Below are 17504 nucleotides of genomic sequence, written 5' to 3'. Positions count from 1 at the left end.
GGTGACCTGGTGCTGCGTGAGGTGACCTGGTACTGTGTGAGGTGTCCTGGTACTGTGTGAGGTGTCCTGGTACTGTGTGAGGTGTCCTGGTACTATGTGAGGTGTCCTGGTACTATGTGAAGTGACCTGGTACTGTGTGTGAGGTGACCCGATACTGTGAGGTGACCTGGTACTATGTGAGGTGACCTGGTACTGTGTGAGGTGACCCGATACTGTGAGGTGACCTGGTACTGTGAAATGACCTGGTACTGTGGGTCCACTCCTGGGCCGGGCAGTAACTAGGGCAGTTGGAAGGAGGCCGGGTCCTGGCAATGGGGATGGCATAGCCAGGCTGAGACACCTGGGTAGCCGGCCAGGGTTACTGCCTGGGCAGGTCCCACACAGGGACAGCAGAGGTGCCTGGGTTGGGCGGGATGTGGGGTGAGGGGAGACCCCGCGTGGGGGCCTCAGTGCCTCCAAGGGGCTGCAGTTTGAGCCCTGACCAGGGTCGAGGAGCTGGCTGGACCCTGGTGTGGGCTAAGGGCTCAAGATCAGTACTGAGAGCCCCTCGGGGAGGCCAAAGGCAGGGTGGCAGCAGGGGAGGGGCAGGATCCCCGACACGATGTTCCCCCACGCCATATCCCACCCTGGCCACGGCCACGGTCACTCTTGGAGTCTAGGCCAGCAAGTGCCCCCTACCTCCCGGCAGGGCCCAGGCGGCTTTTTCTTAAGCCGCGGCCAGGGTCTGTGTTTGCTGAAATGCTCAGCACTGATTGGAACGCTGGCTCCAGACCCCAGCCAGGAGGCCCTGAGCTGGCCCCTCCACACAGGGACCTGCAACCCCCCCAACACCCCTTCCCAGCGCAGCGTGGGGGTGAGTACCACCCCATCTGTCCACTCTCAGAGCCTGGCCAGCAGCTCCGAGCCAGCTCCTGCAGCACAGTGGGGAAGGCAGAAGGCACTGGTCTGCCTGCCAGCACCCCTCCGCTCAGAGCTGGGCAGCCCCCTGCCAGGATTTCCGCCCATCCTGCCCTGAGGGGTCAAGACATTGGTAAGCAAGTGACCTCTGAGGGTCGCAGGCTTAGGGGCGGGGCCCAGCAGTGTGGTCAGCTGGAGCCGCCAGCAGGGGTGGAGCAGTGGCCCCTGGGACTAGAACTACGGCCCTGTGGATAGGCGACCCTGCCCCTGCCCTGGCCAGAAGGTGGCCGCGCAGACAGGGGACCCCAGGGAGGCTGTGGACAGACACGGGTGGCCATGGAGACCAGGGCAGCTTAGCCTGCCCTTTGCACGTTGATTACAAGTCATGCCAGCGGCCTCCGCTGCCCTTCTGGTCCCTGCCTGTGTCTGCTGCCCAGGCCCTCCTGAGTGACTGTGCAGACAGCTGGGCAGTGCTTGGCGCTGGGTGTTCTGTAGTCCTTGGTGTTCTGGCTCAGCCACCACTGCTCTTGCCCTGGCCCTTCAGGTAGTCTGCCCCAGCCAGGCCCCCGCCCAAAACACTGTGGGCAAAGGGTAGGCCCAACACTCACCAGCCATCTGCAGTTGCTCCCCCTAAGGTCGGGGCCCCCAGCCACCTCCCCGGGGTGACACTGTCAGGACAGACACCAAGACGGGTGGGGGCTCAGAGCCAACTGGGAGGCAGCAAGTGAGGGCCCGGAGGTGGGTCCCAGCCACCCCATGAGAGCTGGCTTTGCCCTGGCCCAGCTGTGGCTGTCGGGGGCATTTGAGGAACGGACAGTGGACACACCCTTCTTTGAGTGTCTTTGTAACTCTGCCTTTTGATCAATCCATCAGAAAACCACGAAATAGGTGCCAGGCATTACGGCTCTTTCTGGGGTTTTTATTTCTTTAAAATAATTCATACAAATGCTTACGGTCACAAACATGATTTAAACCCAAACATTGCTAGGCTACCACATCAGCAGGACGGCACCGCCCGGCTCGGCACTCGTGGCCACTGGTCCGAACCACTCCGCGGGCCACCTTCATCTGGGACAGGGGAGAGGGGTCATGCCAAAATGGGGAGAACGGGGAGGAACAGCCTCAGTTGTCTCTCTACATTACTCTAAAAATAAGACAAGCAGGTAGAAAAACAATGCACTGTGTGGCATCAACAGAAAGACAGGGAGGGTCCATTGTCCTGAGAAGTCTGCCAGCTGCCCGCCGGGCGTGCCAGGCCAGGCCAGGCGGGGCAAACACATCTTCCGAAATGTTCTAATAACTGCGCACAGACAGGAACATCCATGGGAGCCAACTACTAATTTCTGCTGTTTAACAGGGAACGCGGAGGACACAGGGCGGTGGCCAGCCCAGGCAGGCAGCGGGTGGGCACAGGGAGCCAGGCTGTCCAGCAGGTCCGAACCGCGATCACTACCAGGGAGCCGTCCCTGCAGGCGCCAGCCTGGGGCCTCGCAGCTGCCCCGGCTACAACTGCTCGCTCGCGTGGTCTCTGTCCGCCTCAGGCTTGACAGTTTGGCCAGGAGAAGGGGCATGGGGTGGGTGGGCCACCGGGGGCAGGCCATGGGACAGGGACATGGCGCTGGGGACAATGCCTTCCACTGCAGCTGGGATGCCCGTGGGGGCTACACCCACCACACCTGGAGGGTACCTACTGGGAGAGGAGGTCCAGCAGTCAGTGGTAGCCAGCTGGGCCACACCTCAGCCATTGCCACCCAGGAGCCTTGCCATACCCACTGCTCAGCCACACCCTTCAGACCCAACTCCCACAGGCTCCTGGCAGCCACACCCAGCAGAGCCCTGTCACATCCACTCTCCTCCCCTTGGCCTCACCCTCCTGGCCCACCTGCTCCTCATGCCCTGACCCAGGCTACAGCAGGGGTGTGTTCAGGGGGGTGAGACTGCTCCTGCCAAGGGCTACTCAGAGCAGGGCGTGGAGTTCTGCTCAGCATCTGCTCCCCAGGTTGTCCCACCCAGAGAGCCTGCTTGGGCCTTGCTCCCAGTCCCCCACTCACCTGTAGGCAGCCCCATTGAGCTCGGGGTGCACCACGGCAGGGTCCATGCTGGCCCAGTGGGTGGCCGCTGTCAGGTGGTCCTTGTTGACACAGTTCTTCAGGCTGTCCGGGATGCGGCCTGGGCCCAGGGTGCCAGCTCAGACCCATGGCCGCCCTCCCCCCTCAGCCCCAATGGGTGCCACCCAGGGTCTCACAGCACAGCGTCACCCAGCCCCCAGAGGCCCCCCGATGGCCCCACCTGTGATGGCCCGGCGGATCTCGCGGGCTGCCTCCTCGCGCATCTCAATGGAGGCCTGCTCGCTGTACCACGCAGCGTGGGGAGTGCAGATGAGGTTGGGAGCATCCTTCAGTGGGCCCTGGCTAAAGCTAGGGAGCACAGGGCGTGGTCACGACTGTCCCATCCACAGACCTAGGTGGCCAGACCCAGGGATGCCACCCCAGCCTGGGGCCTGCCTATGGTGAGGAAGGGGCCTCCACTGGGGTTGCAGACCGGACAAGCAGGGAGGTGCTTGGGGCCCAAGGCATGCTGGACGCTCGGGCCCCTGCCCACTGTTGTTCAGCTCAGTAAGACCAGCAAGCCCCGGAGAAGACAAGGTGGAGCTACAGCCAGCATGGCACAGCCAGCACAGCAGAGCTGCCCCACAGCCCCTCCTAATGAGGACCCTTGCATGCCCCTCATCACTGTGGCCCAGCCTGCACCGAGGCGCCGTCAGCAGCCCCGGCAACCCCAATACCCCATGCAAGGCCCACATTGGGCATGGGCCATGTCCAGGTCACCCTGGACAACGGGGCCAGGGGCTGGGGGAGCGTGGGAGGCACCTGAAGGGCTCCGATTCATGCACGTCCAGCGCCGCGCCGCGGATCCGTCCCTCCTTCAGCGCCTGCGCCAGGGCCTTCTCATCCACCAGCCCGCCCCGGGCCGTGTTCACCAGGAAGGCGCCTTGTCTCATCTGAAAGACATGGCACGTGGGGGGTGCAGACATGTTTGGTCCCGCACACCAGCCCCGCCTCTGCTGCCAGATGCACTGAGCACCGTGGACTGGGGAGAAGAGGCCCGGCTCCTGGTCTCTCATGGGTCACAGCTGCGGAGATGCCTGTGTGGCTGGGTCAGGATATGGGGCTCCCAGCTGCAGGGCTTCACCTTGGCAGAGCACCCCAAAGCCTGACGGTAGCCAGAGCCCTAGCTGTCAGCTGTGCGGGCATGTGTGTACACCTGTCACATGTGCAATGGGGACACCCACATGCCATCAGCTGGGGACCCTGAACCCACCTGGTCGAACAGCAGTGGCCTCAGCACACACGTGCCCCACATCCCCAGCACACATATGCCCCATGTCCCCAGCGCATGCATGCCCCACATCCCCAGCGCACACGTGCCCTGTGTCTCCAACACACACGTGTCCCATGTCCCCAGTGCACACATTACCCATAGCCCCAGAGCACACATGCCCCATGCCAATACACACGTGCCCCACAGCCCCAGCGCATACGTGCCCCATGTCCCAGTACACACGTGCCACACATCTTTAGCGCACACATGAGCAATAGCCCCATTGCATACACGCTCCATATCCCCAGCACACATGTGCCCCCAGGTCCTCAGCATAAACATGTCCCATGTATCCAGTACACACATGTTCCACATCCCAGGTGTACATGCCCCACAGTCCCAGCACACACGTGCCCCACGTCCCCAAAGTACATTTGACCCATGTCCGCAGTGCATACATGCCCCACGTCCCCAGAATATGTGTGTCCCATGTCCCCAACACACACATGCCTCACATTCCCAGCGCACCTGCTTCACGGTAAAGTCGTTGATGAGGTGGTGGTTGTGCTCGTTGAGGCCGCAGTGCAGCGTCACACAGTCACTATGGAACAGCAGGTCCTGCAGGGTGTTCACACGCTGCAGCCCCAGTGCCCGCTCCACGCCATCCGGCAGGTATGGGTCATAAAAGAGCACATTGAAGCCAAACGCCTTCGCCCGCAGCGCTACCGCTTGCCCCACACGGCCTACAGAGACACCACATGAGACCAATCACACGGCCACTGTGTGAACATTCACCACAGAGCCAAGACCACGTGACCCTTGGGTTCAGACACCCATGAGATGTTTGCCCATAAGCCCCGTGTAAGGCCTGGTTAGATGTGCCCCCTTGGCCTTCCTTCGAGCCTCCTGGGCCTACCCAGTGTCTGGCTTAAGCTCCGGCTGCCGTCAGTGAGGATTCCTTGAGCTTCACCCTCAGCCAGAAACCCACCCACCGCCCACCCGGCCCGGCCACCTGGGGCAGCATGGTGTGGTCAGGGAAGATGGATGTCCACCGCCTGCTACCGACGCAGGCGCAGCCTCAGGAGCCTGGGCCCAGTAGAGCCCCAAGCAGCAGACGAGGCCGCTGGGCAGAGCCCAGGACCTGGCTCCAGGGCGCCTGACCCAGCAGCCAGCCAGGACACTGCAGGCTCCTCCATCACGAGTCAGGAGGATGAGGGAAAGGTCACAACTCGAGCATTCCAGGCCACAGAACAGACGGCAGACAAGGACAAGGCAGGAGCAAGGCGAGCAGGATGACTGGAGGTCGCAGAGTGCACATGGAACCTTCTGGGGCCCCAAGTGGCAACAAGACAGGGAGCAGAAAGGCAGAAACAGGCTTTCCAGAGCAGCTGTGGGCCTGCAGGCTGCTGACACAGGGTCTGAAGGGGGAGGGAGGAGGGCAAGGAGTGGGCAGGGTGCTGGGAGCCTGTGAACTGAGAGGCCTACAACTGTACGTGGGATCCTGGGAGCCCCCAAATGCAGGCTCAGCTCAAACTCCACCAGAAGAGATGGGGTGACATGGATGAGTTGGGCTCCACAGGAAGGGACTGATGGCTGGGGGTGCTGCCAGTGGCCAGAGGTGCAGTGGGGCCACTACTCAGCCCCTGGGGAGCCAGGGCGGCAGTGACCCACAGCCCCATCACAGGTGCAGCCACCCGGGAGGCGAAGCAGCTCTATAAGGTTCCTGTTACTCCAACAAGTGAAATAAATGCCCCAAGAGGAGTGGGGAACGGGCACTGCAGCAGGCGGCGTGGGTTTGGGGCTCGGGCCAGGGATGGGGGGCACGGTTTCCCTGGAGGGTCAACACTGCCCCTGGCGCCCAGAACAACATTGCCCTGGCCATACAGGACCCACAGTTGGCCCAGAGGAGCATGCCGGCAGATGGTGTGGGGCTCAGGCCAGAGCCTGCAGGAAGGGTGACAAGGCAGACTCCAGGAGCAGGGCTACCCAGGTCATGGCCATGAGTCCACTGACCCTGAGGGCCACCTCCAGGCACCTCCAGAGCCCAGCTCCTACCAGTCTGCCATCTGTGGGTGCCCACAACTCTACCTGGACCCTGATTAGGCGGGGCATCCAAAACGCCACGGGCAACTGTGGCCTCGCTGGCACCATGGTGGCAAGAGCAGCCTCAGGAAATGCAGCCAGGCTCAGGGTGGCAGCCCAGGCACAGAGGGAGGAGGGGACGGGCAGATGGCCCTCACCTGCTAAGATGGCATTCACCGTGCCCCACGGGAGAAGACACAGGGCTGGTTGGTGTTTGTACCCATGTTGTATCACCCATGTGACATCTTTGCAGGTGACAGGTGTGGGACGCCCACGTGCAGGGTGTATGTCCATGTCATATCTGCCACAGCCACAGGATGGCTGCTGACACTTCATGATGCAATATGATGTTGGCCGTCACCCTCCAGCCTCTCCCAAGCACGGCTGACACGCACCTAGTCCGATGATGCCCAGGGTCTCCCCACGAATCCGGGCAGCCCCGGAGGCCACCTCGCGGATCTGCTCCACACTCTGCACACGCGTGCCCTCACGCAGTGCCTGGTGCAGCCAGGTGGTCCGGCGGTACAGGTTCAGGATGTGACACATGGTTGAGTCTGCGGTCTCCTCCACAGACGCCGCGGGCACGTTGCAGACGGCGATGCCTGTGGGGACACGGGGATATGGGGGTCACCACTGTCTGGCTTGGCACCAGGAGAGTGGTGGCTTGTGAGCAACAAGCTAAAGCTGCTGGGGTGGTGAGAGGAAAAGAATACACATGGCACAGACATGGTCCCACACGTGGGGGTAGGAGGGGGTGGGAAGAGACACCTACCCAGGTCTCCGGCTGACTTGATGTCAATGTTGTCAAAGCCACTGCCGATGCGCACAATGATGCGCAGGGCCTTGAACTTCTCCAGGTCCTCACGGGTCAGTGTGATCGTGTGGTACATGAGGGCGCCCACGGCCTCGTTCAGCACCTGTGTGGGGAGGGGTGTCAGTGTGGGACAGGAGGGCACCCAGGCCCCGTTCAGCACCTGTGTGGGGAGGGGTGTCAGTGTGGGACAGGAGGGCGCCCACAGCCTCGTTCAGCACCTGTGGAGAGGGGCATCATGGTGGCACCTGGGTCAGACTGCACAGGAGGGTCTCCCTACTGCAGAGCCCTGGGACAGACGTGATGACCAAGAACCCACGAGTCCTCAGAGAACCCTCCTACCTCCCCAACACCACAACCCACGCACATGCAGCACACTGCACTGCGACTTGGCCACGACAGGATACGTGGATGACAGGGCCAGTGTGTGGTAATGGGTAAGGCATCCCAGATGGCCAGAGCATCCTCCGCTGACAAGCACAAGGAACCACGCAGTCAGCAGTGGTGCCTGAGATTTGGCACCCAGCACCTCCCCATGGTAGTAGGGGTGAGACTAGGACACATGGGCACAGGTAGCTGGACATGCAGTACAGGCTGTGAACAGGGATGGTCCACTGGGCAGCCTGGCCTCTCCCTGAGCCCCCCAAGTCTTCTGCTTTGTAACCCAAGGGTCTAAGCGCCCAGCAGGGGCCACTGGGACTACAGGGCACTTGGGGCCTCCTATGGCGCTATTGACCTAGTGTGGACAGGGAAGTCAGGCCTGGCTAGGAAATGGCCCTGATCCCAAGGGAAGGAGGGAGCAGGCTGCATAGCTGAGGTGTGGGCCCATGTGTACACGTCACACACACACACACGAGACAGCCTTCCCACCGCAGCATCTAGCTGGGTAGACCCAGGTCCCCATGCCACACAGTGGGGCTCCCCCGCAATGCCGGGCAGAGCCTCTGTCACACAGTGAAGGTACCTTCTCGTGGATCTCCTGCGTGGACTGTGCGTCACAGAAGGCCACAGTGGCCACGTCCTTCAGGATGGGCATCTCCACAGTGCAGTCGCGGCCATCGAGCAGGGCCACCAGGGGCCGGGGGTGCATGGGCCCGTTCATGATCGGAGGTCGGACGCCTGTACAACAGGAGCGCAGCGCTTAGGGTCTACGCCAGGCTGGCCACCACACAATCCCACAAACGCTCGGTCACATCTGGTCTTTCCCAAGAGTTGGTCACAGGAAGCAAGAAGAGAGCAGGTACTCACTGTATGCTGTTGGCAGCCAAGTGGCCTTGGGCCTAGGACCCTGAGGCCCCTGCTGGGAGAGGACCCTTGGAGGACAGGCCCCCATGCCCCTGTCCCCCAGCTGGGAGAGCCATGGACAGGCTCTCCCCCACATCCCTGTCCCCTGGCAGGGAGAGGCCCCGTGAATAGTAGGCCCTTCCCACTGCCCTGTCCCCGGCTAAGGAGGGGCCCCGTGGACAGCAAGCCTCTCCCAGGCTGACTTCCGCTGTGTAGCCCATGTGCTCCTCCCTGAGCCCTCCCACGTGTGGACACTAAAGCACAGTGCAGACCAGGGTGGAGAAGGCTTCAGCCAGACTCACTGCAGATGGCAGGCCAGGGCAGGGCCAAGCTGGCCAGGGCTGTGTCTGTCCCATATGGCCTGGAGGAATGGGTGGAGCTGTGTGCAGGGTAAGCACCAGGACTGGACAGGGCAGAGGTCCTGTCATGGCTGCCCTCCTGGGCCACAGGTGCGAGGCTGCTTGGCACAATGCAGCTGCAGGGACCCTTGGTGGCTGATGAAGCCCTGGCTGGACCTGGGGCTGCAGCTGGACACCTGCCCTGACGCAAACGTGGAGCCGGGTTGGGGCATGCTATGCCTGAGGCCAGGTGCAGTGCCACCACTCTGCCACTCGCAGGATCCCACCAGCCCCAAGGGCCACAGGGCCAGCTGGAGACCAGAGCTCAGCCCCACACTGCAGCACTCAGGGACAGAGGACAGAAGGGGGCTGGGGGACTGCTCCCCAAAGAACAGCATCTGAGCAGTCAGCCCCGTGGGGAGAGTGTGGGAGTTGCACACCTGCTGACCTGCCTGAACCCACGTCTTCCGGCCAGCCACGGGCCCAGCCACACCGCTGAGCATGCTGGAGACACGGCCCCCACCCCCACTGGCCCCTTCGCAGCTGCCTCAGGGTCTGGTGCCGGGGTAGCAGTGACCCCCGACCTGAGGTGGTGACATGACATGGCACTCAGCGCCTGGGAACGTGAAGCCACAATTCTGGCTCCCCGTGCACCTGCCTGCGTCTGTCCCGGCCGACCCACCTGCCATCCCTCAACGTGGGCGGGGTCTTCTCCACCATGAAGTCGCCTGCTCAGAGCTCTGTCTTCAGGTGCCGCAGGCAGGGCTGCGTCCCGCTGTGCAGCCGCATGGCACGTGCTAACTGTTTCCAACCAGAGTGCCCACCTTTGGCTCACAGCACAGAGGCCCGCGTATGGCTCAAAGTCTCGCTAAAAACCAAACACAAGAGACACATTACACCACCACTGAGGCCTGTGGCAGGCTCAGGGGTCCCCAGGCTCCGGGGAGCCCCAGTGGAGTTCCTTGCTGCAGCCTGGCCCAGTCCTGCCCACTGCAACCACATGGGGAGTGACCCAGTATACGAAAGGTTCCCTGTCCCTCTGCCTTTCACGTAAAGAACAGAAGCCTTTGGGAATAAGCAGATGGTGTGGGGTGCCGGCCTGGGTAGCAGAGAGGACATCAGGAGAGTGGGGAAGCCAAGCATCAGCCCCAGTTCTACCAGGGCTGGACCCTGGAATGCCACCTCACTCTACCTGAGGTAGCTCCCCAGGGCTGAGCCACAGGGCCAAGCGGTAGCACCCATTCTGGGCCAGGGACCTGGCGAGCACAGCAGAGCCCGTCTGTCCCACTCATTCCATGTTACTCTGGGCAGCATGTCTCCATCCCCTGCCATGAGCGACACCTGCTGGGCTTAGCGTGGAGCCACATGCCTGCCCCTAAGTCCTCTTCAGCCACTGTCCACACACCTGATATGAGGGAGCCTGGGGGCGCCATCCTGGCCTGAGTCCACTCCTGCCCCAGGGGGCAGGGCAGGGGCATCCCACTTGCCCAGACTTCCAAGACCCTAGGCCGCCGCTCCCCACAAGGGTCCCCTCCTGCCCACAGGCAGGTAACTGCTGCCCAACCCATCAGGAGTCAAACGCCTCTTGGCCGCAGCTGAGGCATCCAGTACTGCAGAAACCCTGGCCTCCCTTGGACTGCACAGCGGCCTCCGAGTCCCACGGCCTGGGTCCTGCCTGTGGCACCCATGGGTGCTGGCTCCTTGGCAGGTGACATACAGCCCTGCCTGGAAGCCCCAGGTCCAGTGCTGCCCTGATTCGCGTGGGTACTCGGAATTTCAGGATACAGACCGAGAGTAGGAAAGGCCTAGGGCCAGCAGATCTCCCCACCCCTGACAGCTCTCAACCTGGAGCCTGCCACGGCAGGGTTGCTGCAGTCCCCAGACAAGCAACACCAGACCCCTCGCTATAGGGGTCCACATGGTGGCAGCTGCCAGCCCCATGCAGCCAGAACCTGGTGCCCGCAGCCACGTCTTCCCTTCCCTGTGGGGCACACCCAATCAGGGTGTCTCCCAGGAGCCCGGAGCTGCCAGGACACAAGGTCCCCCAGGAGAAGACAGTCAGGACAGGACAGGCCACCAGACACAGCCCAAGTACACACCCCTTCCCAAGCCTTGGGTGACCCACAGTGACAGAGGAAGACAAGTCAGCCTGTCGGTGGACCTGGGAGCTGTGGGGGACCAGGCCAGGACCCTGCACAGCCAGGCCGGAGGCTCCAAGGCGGGAGCACCAGGCCCCTGCACAGCCAGGCCAGGGGCACCAGGCCCCTGCATAGCCAGGCTGGGAGCACCAGGCCCCTGCACAGCCAGGCTGGGGGCTCCAATCCAGGGGCATCAGGCCCCTGCACAGCCAGGCCAGGGGCTCCAGGTCCCTGCACAGCCAGGCCAGGGGCTCCAAGCCAGGAGCACCAGGCCCCTGCACATCCAGGCCAGGGGCTCCAGGTCCCTGCACAGCCAGGCCGGGGGCTCCAAGCCAGGAGCACCAGGCCCCTGCACAGCCAGGCCAGGGGCTCCAGGTCCCTGCACAGCCAGGCCGGGGGCTCCAAGCCAGGAGCACCAGGCCCCTGCACAGCCAGGCCAGGGGCTCCAGGTCCCTGCACAGCCAGGCCGGGGGCTCCAAGCCAGGAGCACCAGGCCCCTGCACAGCCAGGCTGAGGGCTCCAGGCCCCTGCACAGGGCACGCACAGACCAGCGGCAGGCCGGGGCCAGTCCTCCCAGAGGGGCCTGGCCGTCCACGGCTCACCTTCCCGCTGTCCAGCTCACCCGGAGGCGCTTCTGTCCTCGGGCATCGCCGCGGGCCGGCGGCCGGCCGGGACCCCGCTCCCTCCCCGGGGCACCGCGGGCCCCACGCCCCCACCCCGCCCGGGGCCACCAGGGCCCACGCCCGCAGGCACAGGCCGCCCCGTCACTTCCGGGCCCTCGGGCGCCCGCCGCCCGCCGCCCCAGGCGCGCCGTGGCCCCGGGCACCGCGGCCGCAGGGTCGCCCACAGGCCCGGGCGCCGCGGCAGGGCGCGGGGGCCGCGGGGCGCGGGGCGGGGAGGGCCGCGGCGCCGCCCGAAGCCCGCGGGCCCCTTTGTCACCTGCGCGGGCCGCGCCGACGCGCACGCGCGGGGGCACGCAGCGGCTGGCGCCTGCGCACGGCCGCGCCCGGCCGGCGCGCACGCGCACTCGCACACAAAGCCGCCCCCCCCCCCGCGCGCGCCGCCGCCCCCGCCCCGCCGGAAGCGCGCGCGGCCTTACCGAGCGGGAGGCCCCGGTCCGGCGGGGGCGCGCTGCCCATGGACGCCCGGCCCCCGCGCTCCCGCGCGCTCCTCCGCCGAGAGCCCGGCGCCCGGGGCGGCCTGGCTGCCGCTCCGCCCGCCACCGCGCTGCCGCCGCCGCCTGCGAGCCGCGCCGACCGAGCGAGCGAGCGGGCGGGGACACGCGGGGACACGCGGCGGCGCGCGCGGGCGGGGCCTGCGCCGTTGGTCTGCTGGTTGCCGGCGCGGCGCGGGCGGGCGGCGCGGGCGGGCGCGGCAGGTGCAGGTGCCATGGGCCCCGGCGGGCATGCCTCCCAGCCTCCGCGACCCTCGCCGGCTGCCCTGCCCGCTGTGGCTCCCTCAACGGCCCGCCCTCTGCCCGCCCTGCCTGGGGCCCCGGTGGGAACGGATTGCCCCGCAGCCTTCAGCTTGTACGTGGACCCCTGGGGGCCTGCCTGGCTCTGAGCCCCAACCGGAGTCCCTGAGGGGCTCAGCTGGGCTCCAGCAGCTGGGGGCGGGGGTCGCTCTGGACGGCCACTTGCTCCCGGCTCCCAGTCAGGAGTGAGTCCCCCTTGCTCCCTGCTGTTCAGTGCACAGGTCAGGGGTGAATCCGGGGAACCCCCTGGCTCCCGGCCTGCAGCTCCTGCCTGCTACGGGCCCCCGGAGCCCCTGCCCTGCACCGGCCGGCCCTGAGCCTCCCCCCCCACTTCTTCGGGGGCCACAGGAGGGGAGCCCCTGCTCAGACTGAGTGTGCGCCCTGCTGATGCCAGCTGCCAGTCCTGAGTACGTGTATGTGTGTGCACACCTGTGTGAGAGCCCATGGACAGACGTCCGGGCCATGCTTCCTTCCCCAAGGGGATGCCTATCCTTGCCAGGCGGCCTTAGGAGCAGTAGTGGGTATGAGCGGTTCTGTGATGGCCCTCCTCCCAGCCTGAGGCGGCTGCCATGCACTCAGCCTTTCCTTCCATGCCCAGTTTTTTCAGTGGGTTGGTGGTATTATTATTATTATCATTATGTAACTTGAAAATCAGAGGTAGGTAATTACAACACAATGTAATTAATGAATAAATTTAATAAAAAAAAAAAAAAAGAAAGAAAATCAGAGGTAGGGCCGGGCGTGGTGGCCTAGTGGTAAAGTCCTCGCCTTGAACATGCCAGAATCCCATAGGGGCACTGGTTCTAATCCCAGCAGCTCCACTTCCTATCCAGCTCCTACCTGTGGCCTGGGAAAGCAGTGGAGGATGGTCCAAAGCTTTGGGACCCAGCACCCACGTGGGAGGCCTGGAGGAGGTTCCTGGCTCCTGGCTTCAGATTGGCACAGCACCGGCTGTTGTGATCATTTGGGGAGTGAATCATCGGATGGAAGGCCTTCCTCTTTGTTTCCCTTCCTCTCTGTATATCTGCTTTTCCAATAAAAAATAAACAAGTCTGAAGAAAAAATCAGAGGTATATGTACTGAAAGATCTTCCATCTGCTGGTTCACTCCACAAGTGGCTGCAATGGCCAGAGCTAAGTTGATCGGGAGCCAGCAGCCTCTTCCGGGTCTCCCACGTGGTGCAGGGTCCCAAGGCTTTGGGCCATCATCTGCTGCTTTCCCAGGCCACAGCTGGATGGGAAGCAGGGTCACCAGGATGCCAACTGGCACCCGAATGGGATGTCGGTAACATAGGCAGAAGGCTGGCGTGATCTCCCACAGATCTGTGACAGCGTGGGCGAGCCAGCCGCAACAGAACCCTAAACGGTCTGAGATCAGGAACACCCTTCGCTCTGAGTGCTGAGTTTGGCAGCCGGCAGTGTTGAAAATCCTGAGAAGTTCCAGGAGACCCAGACTGTTAAGGGGGCGTGGCCACTGCACCCTAGGCACCCATGCCTCACTGTGACTGCCACACACGGGGCTGCCAGCACAGGGCACCTGGAGGGTCCTCCAAGGGCTGTGAGAAGTTGGGTGACAGCCATCTGAGGGGTCCTCCAAGGGTCCCAGGCAGCAGTGGGTCTGTGTCCACTGCAGTTGGAACAGTGCTTTGTGGATGACGGCAAGGAGCAGGCTCTGTCCCCACATTGTGCATCCAAACACTGGGTGGCTCACCTGAGAGGCAGCAGGTGGCAGCTTGCTGGGACAGCCAACCTGGGTGGAGCTCCTGGCCCTGGCCCAGGCAGCTGGAAACGTTTAGGGAGTGGACAATGGATGAAAGATCTTTCTCTGACACTTGGATGTAAAAGACATCTTAAATTTTTTTTTTTCATTTTCTTTATTTGAAGTACTGTGCATGGAGTGCTTGTTCAGGACTAGGGTATTCTGATATGCAGCCTTGCCCTGGGCCGTCTGGCCTGAGCAACCTGACAGGAATTGGCCTGGGGACATCTGTGCTCTCCGCAGGATTTGTATTTCCTGTCCGATGCCAAGTGTGGATGTCCTCTGACAGCCGCCTGCCTGCCTCACGGAACCTCAGTGCCCCGAGAGGCCGAGGCCATCCTGCAGCCTCCGTGGACACCCATGCCGTCACTGTCCCCTTTCTCAGCTGTGGGTGGGGAGTGTCTGCCTTTCTGTTTCAACAGTTTGAGGATGATACAGCATATCTAAGGCAACTTAAATGCCTTGGACTCCACCCTCCGACAGTGGAAATTTCGATCCTTCAGCACACCAGGCTGGGGCAGGAGGCCTCAGAGAGGCCAGGGCACGGGCCTGGTCAGGGTTTGCAGGGGCTGTTTCCCTTCTTGCAGGGGGTGAAGTGTGACAAGCTGTGCCTTCTCCTAGGGCCCTGAAAACACCTCGGGGTAACACGAGCCGCTCCCCCACCAAGGCCCTCGGGGATCAGCGGTCCCTATCCTGTGTGCTTACAGTAGATTACGTTAGGGATATATGGTTTGGTTTTCTTGGTTTCCTGAATATTTACATTTGTGGAAGATTCTCAGATCTGTGTGATTGTGAGCCATCATCACCTCCTATGTGGGAGACCCTCAGCCGTCACCCCCGACCCTCAGTCGTCATCCCGACCCTCAGCCGTCACCCCTGACCCTCAGCCGTCACCCCCGACCCTCAGTCGTCTCCCCTGACAGACCCTAGCTCCACCCCATCCAGAGGCAGCCTGTCTCTTCCACCTACCTTCAGCTCATGCACCTGGAATCCCCACCCACCACCCTGAGCACCAGCTCTGCTCTCCCCACCTCTGAACATCACCAGCTGTCACTTAGCTCACATCCTGTGTGCCCGGTTCATTCCTCATGCCTGATCTGAGAGGCCATCTGCTCTCGACTCAGCCTGTCTGGGAGATCAGGTGTCACCCCTCATGATCATCAACCAGCCTTTTTTGTTTGTTTGTTTAAGATTTATTTATTTTTATTGGAAAGGCAGATCAGATTCATGGAGAGAAGGAAAAACAGAGAAAAGAAAGCCCTTCTGTCTACTGGTTCACTCCCCAGGTGGCCACAATGGCCAGAGCTGAGCTGATCCAAAGCCAGGAACCAGGAGTTGCTCCTGGGTCTCCCATATGGGTGCAGGGTCCCAAGGCTCTGGGCCGTCCTGCACTGCTTTCCCAGGCCACAGGCAGGGATCTGGATGGGAAGCGGGGCCTCCAGGATTAGAACCGGCACCCATATGGGATCCTGGCGGGATCCTGGCGCATGAAAGGAGAGGACTTAAGCGGCTGAGCTACCGTGCTGGACCCCCCACTAAATAAATCTTTATAATTTAAAAAGAATTCTCCCAAATCTGTGAAAGATGTCTGCCCACCAGGAACCCCAGAGGACCCACACTTCAAACAGCCAAAAGGCAAAAAGAGCTGCAGGCAGACAGGTGCAAGGAGTGTTGCTGGGAGAACAGAAACAGAGTGGCCGAGCTGTCGGCCCAGAACCTTCCGAGTAATGCAAGGCCAGAGCAGCCAAGCATGGCCACCCGCCAGGCCCACAACTTCCCCTGGGATGTGGCTGAAGCTGCCCATTGAAACCCTGCAGTTCCATGAAGTACTGAAAGCTGTATGTGTGAGTGTGTGCGCACGAATACGTGTATATGCAGAGACAAAAGAGAAAATTCCTACATATAGAGAAAGCGGTTAGAAGGACTGCTAACTGCTGACGGCAGAGAAGACTGCAACATGGTGGACACAAGCCAAGCCCAGGGACTGGGGCGCCCAGGGCGACACACCCAGAGGTGTGCTCCCACAGGCTGCGCTGCCCAGGGGGAGGGGCTGCTTTGCCTGGCTTCTACATGCCTGGGAGGCTCATAGCCTCTCTGCCCTGGAGCCAGAGTGGGCAGCCCTCCCTGCATCCGCAGGGAGGCAGCCATGAGGATTCAAGAGCAGGAGAGCAGGAGCCCCTTGCAGCCACAAGGCTGGGGCAGCCCAGGGGGACCCGCAGAGCAGGGCCCGGCCTGGTAAGGGGAGACCTGCAACATGTCCTGCCCCTGTCCTCCAGACATTTCTGCCACAAAAGGGCACCAGCTCCAGGCTCCAGTGGCTGCCTGGCCTGGCCGCTGGCCCTCCTGTTTCGGTGACCCTCTCTCCCCGGGGAAGTCACACACACAGTTGTGGGGCACAGGGCCCAGCACCCACAGCCTTGGCCTTGTTCCCTCACCAGGACTGTGCCCGCTGCTGCTGTGCACAGTGGCGCGTCTTTCTGTACCTTACACACTGGCCTGTGCAACACCCCAGCTCCGCATCCCAGGGTGCACATCACAGCCAGGACCTCCAACCCTGTAGGCGGAACTGGAAGGGCGCTCTTGGGTACTGGCTCTCCCACGCAGGGCCTTGGGACCTATTTCCTGGGAGATGTTTCTGAGTGCCTATGGCGCTTTGCTAATCAGGGAAGGTAATTACAGGCCTTAGCACCAGGTCACTGCAACAGAACCAAGCTGTGTCAGGCAGTAGCAGCAGGGCCTGTGCCAGCAGGTGATCTCATGGGAGACCCAAATCTCTCCAACCTGACCTGCTGTCTGGGATCGGCTCTTGCTAACCACCAAGCTCACTGGCTTGCACCCCAAGTGTCTATAGCAGCAAGCCGGGCCAAGCTGGAGCCAGGGGCCTCTGGGTGAGCAACAGTGGGCAGCCGGACGCCAGGGGAGGCACCGAAACTTAACCTGTGCCACCTGCGGCCATCGCTGCTGTCCCTCGTCCACCAGGAAGGCTGGGATGGAGCCGCTGCCCCTCAAAGTCCCTCTTGTGCTTCCCACACAGTTGCCAGCACCAGAACCCCACGACTCAGAACCCACTGGTCCAAACCAGAGAGGGCAGAGCGTGGAAATGCATCCTGCAGCTAACACAGGTGCATTTAAAAGGTGGCAGAAAGTGACAGCTCTTCATCTCCTCCTAGGGGGCAACGGACAAGTCTGATCCCCAATGTGGCGATGGTGGTAGGTAGAGGCAGTGTTACTTCGCCTGTCCCCCCTTCCCCTCAGTAGCCCCTTGGGCAGGCCTGGGGGGCTGCAGGGGTATCCCCCGAGAAGGCGGGGCACCAGCTCTCTCCCTCAGGTATCCGCGTGGCCGCTTGCACCCGAGGCCAACACTGGGGAAGCAACATGGTCCGGCAAGGCCATGCCACCGA

At 62.6% G+C, this 17504-nt stretch overlaps 2 protein-coding genes across 4 annotated transcripts in view; both read right to left on the bottom strand.

Moving 5' to 3' along the window:
* LOC101522611 (spondin-2) overlaps positions 1-17504 on the bottom strand; it is a 233880-nt gene that overhangs the window by 15605 nt on the left and 200771 nt on the right. The window contains exon 1 of one of the 2 annotated variants that reach the window (XM_058670367.1): positions 11752-11758. The exons of the other annotated variant lie outside the window; for it this stretch is intronic. The gene's annotated coding sequence lies outside the window, so the exon portion shown is untranslated. Of the gene's footprint in view, positions 1-11751; positions 11759-17504 lie in introns of those variants that run through there. 2 annotated transcript variants of the gene reach the window in all.
* Positions 1796-12111, bottom strand: CTBP1 (C-terminal binding protein 1). 2 transcript variants are annotated; one of them, XM_058670362.1, is made up of 10 exons: positions 11971-12111; positions 9416-9601; positions 8076-8230; positions 7073-7217; positions 6696-6902; positions 4747-4961; positions 3768-3898; positions 3187-3314; positions 2949-3066; positions 1796-2587 (listed from the first exon to the last, which is right to left on the bottom strand). In XM_058670362.1, exons 2-10 carry the CDS (start codon positions 9420-9422, stop codon positions 2401-2403), a joined length of 1293 nt encoding a protein of 430 aa, XP_058526345.1. In that variant the 5' UTR covers positions 9423-9601; positions 11971-12111; the 3' UTR covers positions 1796-2400. The 2 variants fall into 2 exon arrangements, with proteins under 2 accessions (XP_058526345.1, XP_058526346.1); XM_058670363.1 differs by having other exon boundaries at positions 1796-2584.

The sequence above is a fragment of the Ochotona princeps genome, chromosome 11 (assembly GCF_030435755.1).
Source record: "Ochotona princeps isolate mOchPri1 chromosome 11, mOchPri1.hap1, whole genome shotgun sequence".
Lineage (NCBI taxonomy): Eukaryota > Metazoa > Chordata > Mammalia > Lagomorpha > Ochotonidae > Ochotona > Ochotona princeps.
Note: the sequence above shows the minus strand (reverse complement) of the source record. Positions and strands in the feature narration are given on the sequence as shown.

Coding starts and splice junctions, on each gene's coding strand:
- CTBP1 (XM_058670362.1), bottom strand. Junction 7,218..8,075: donor CGCAGGAGATCCACGAGAAG/GTACCTTCACTG, acceptor CTCCCCACACAG/GTGCTGAACGAGGCCGTGGG. Junction 3,899..4,746: donor ACGACTTTACCGTGAAGCAG/GTGCGCTGGGAA, acceptor CATGTCTTTCAG/ATGAGACAAGGCGCCTTCCT.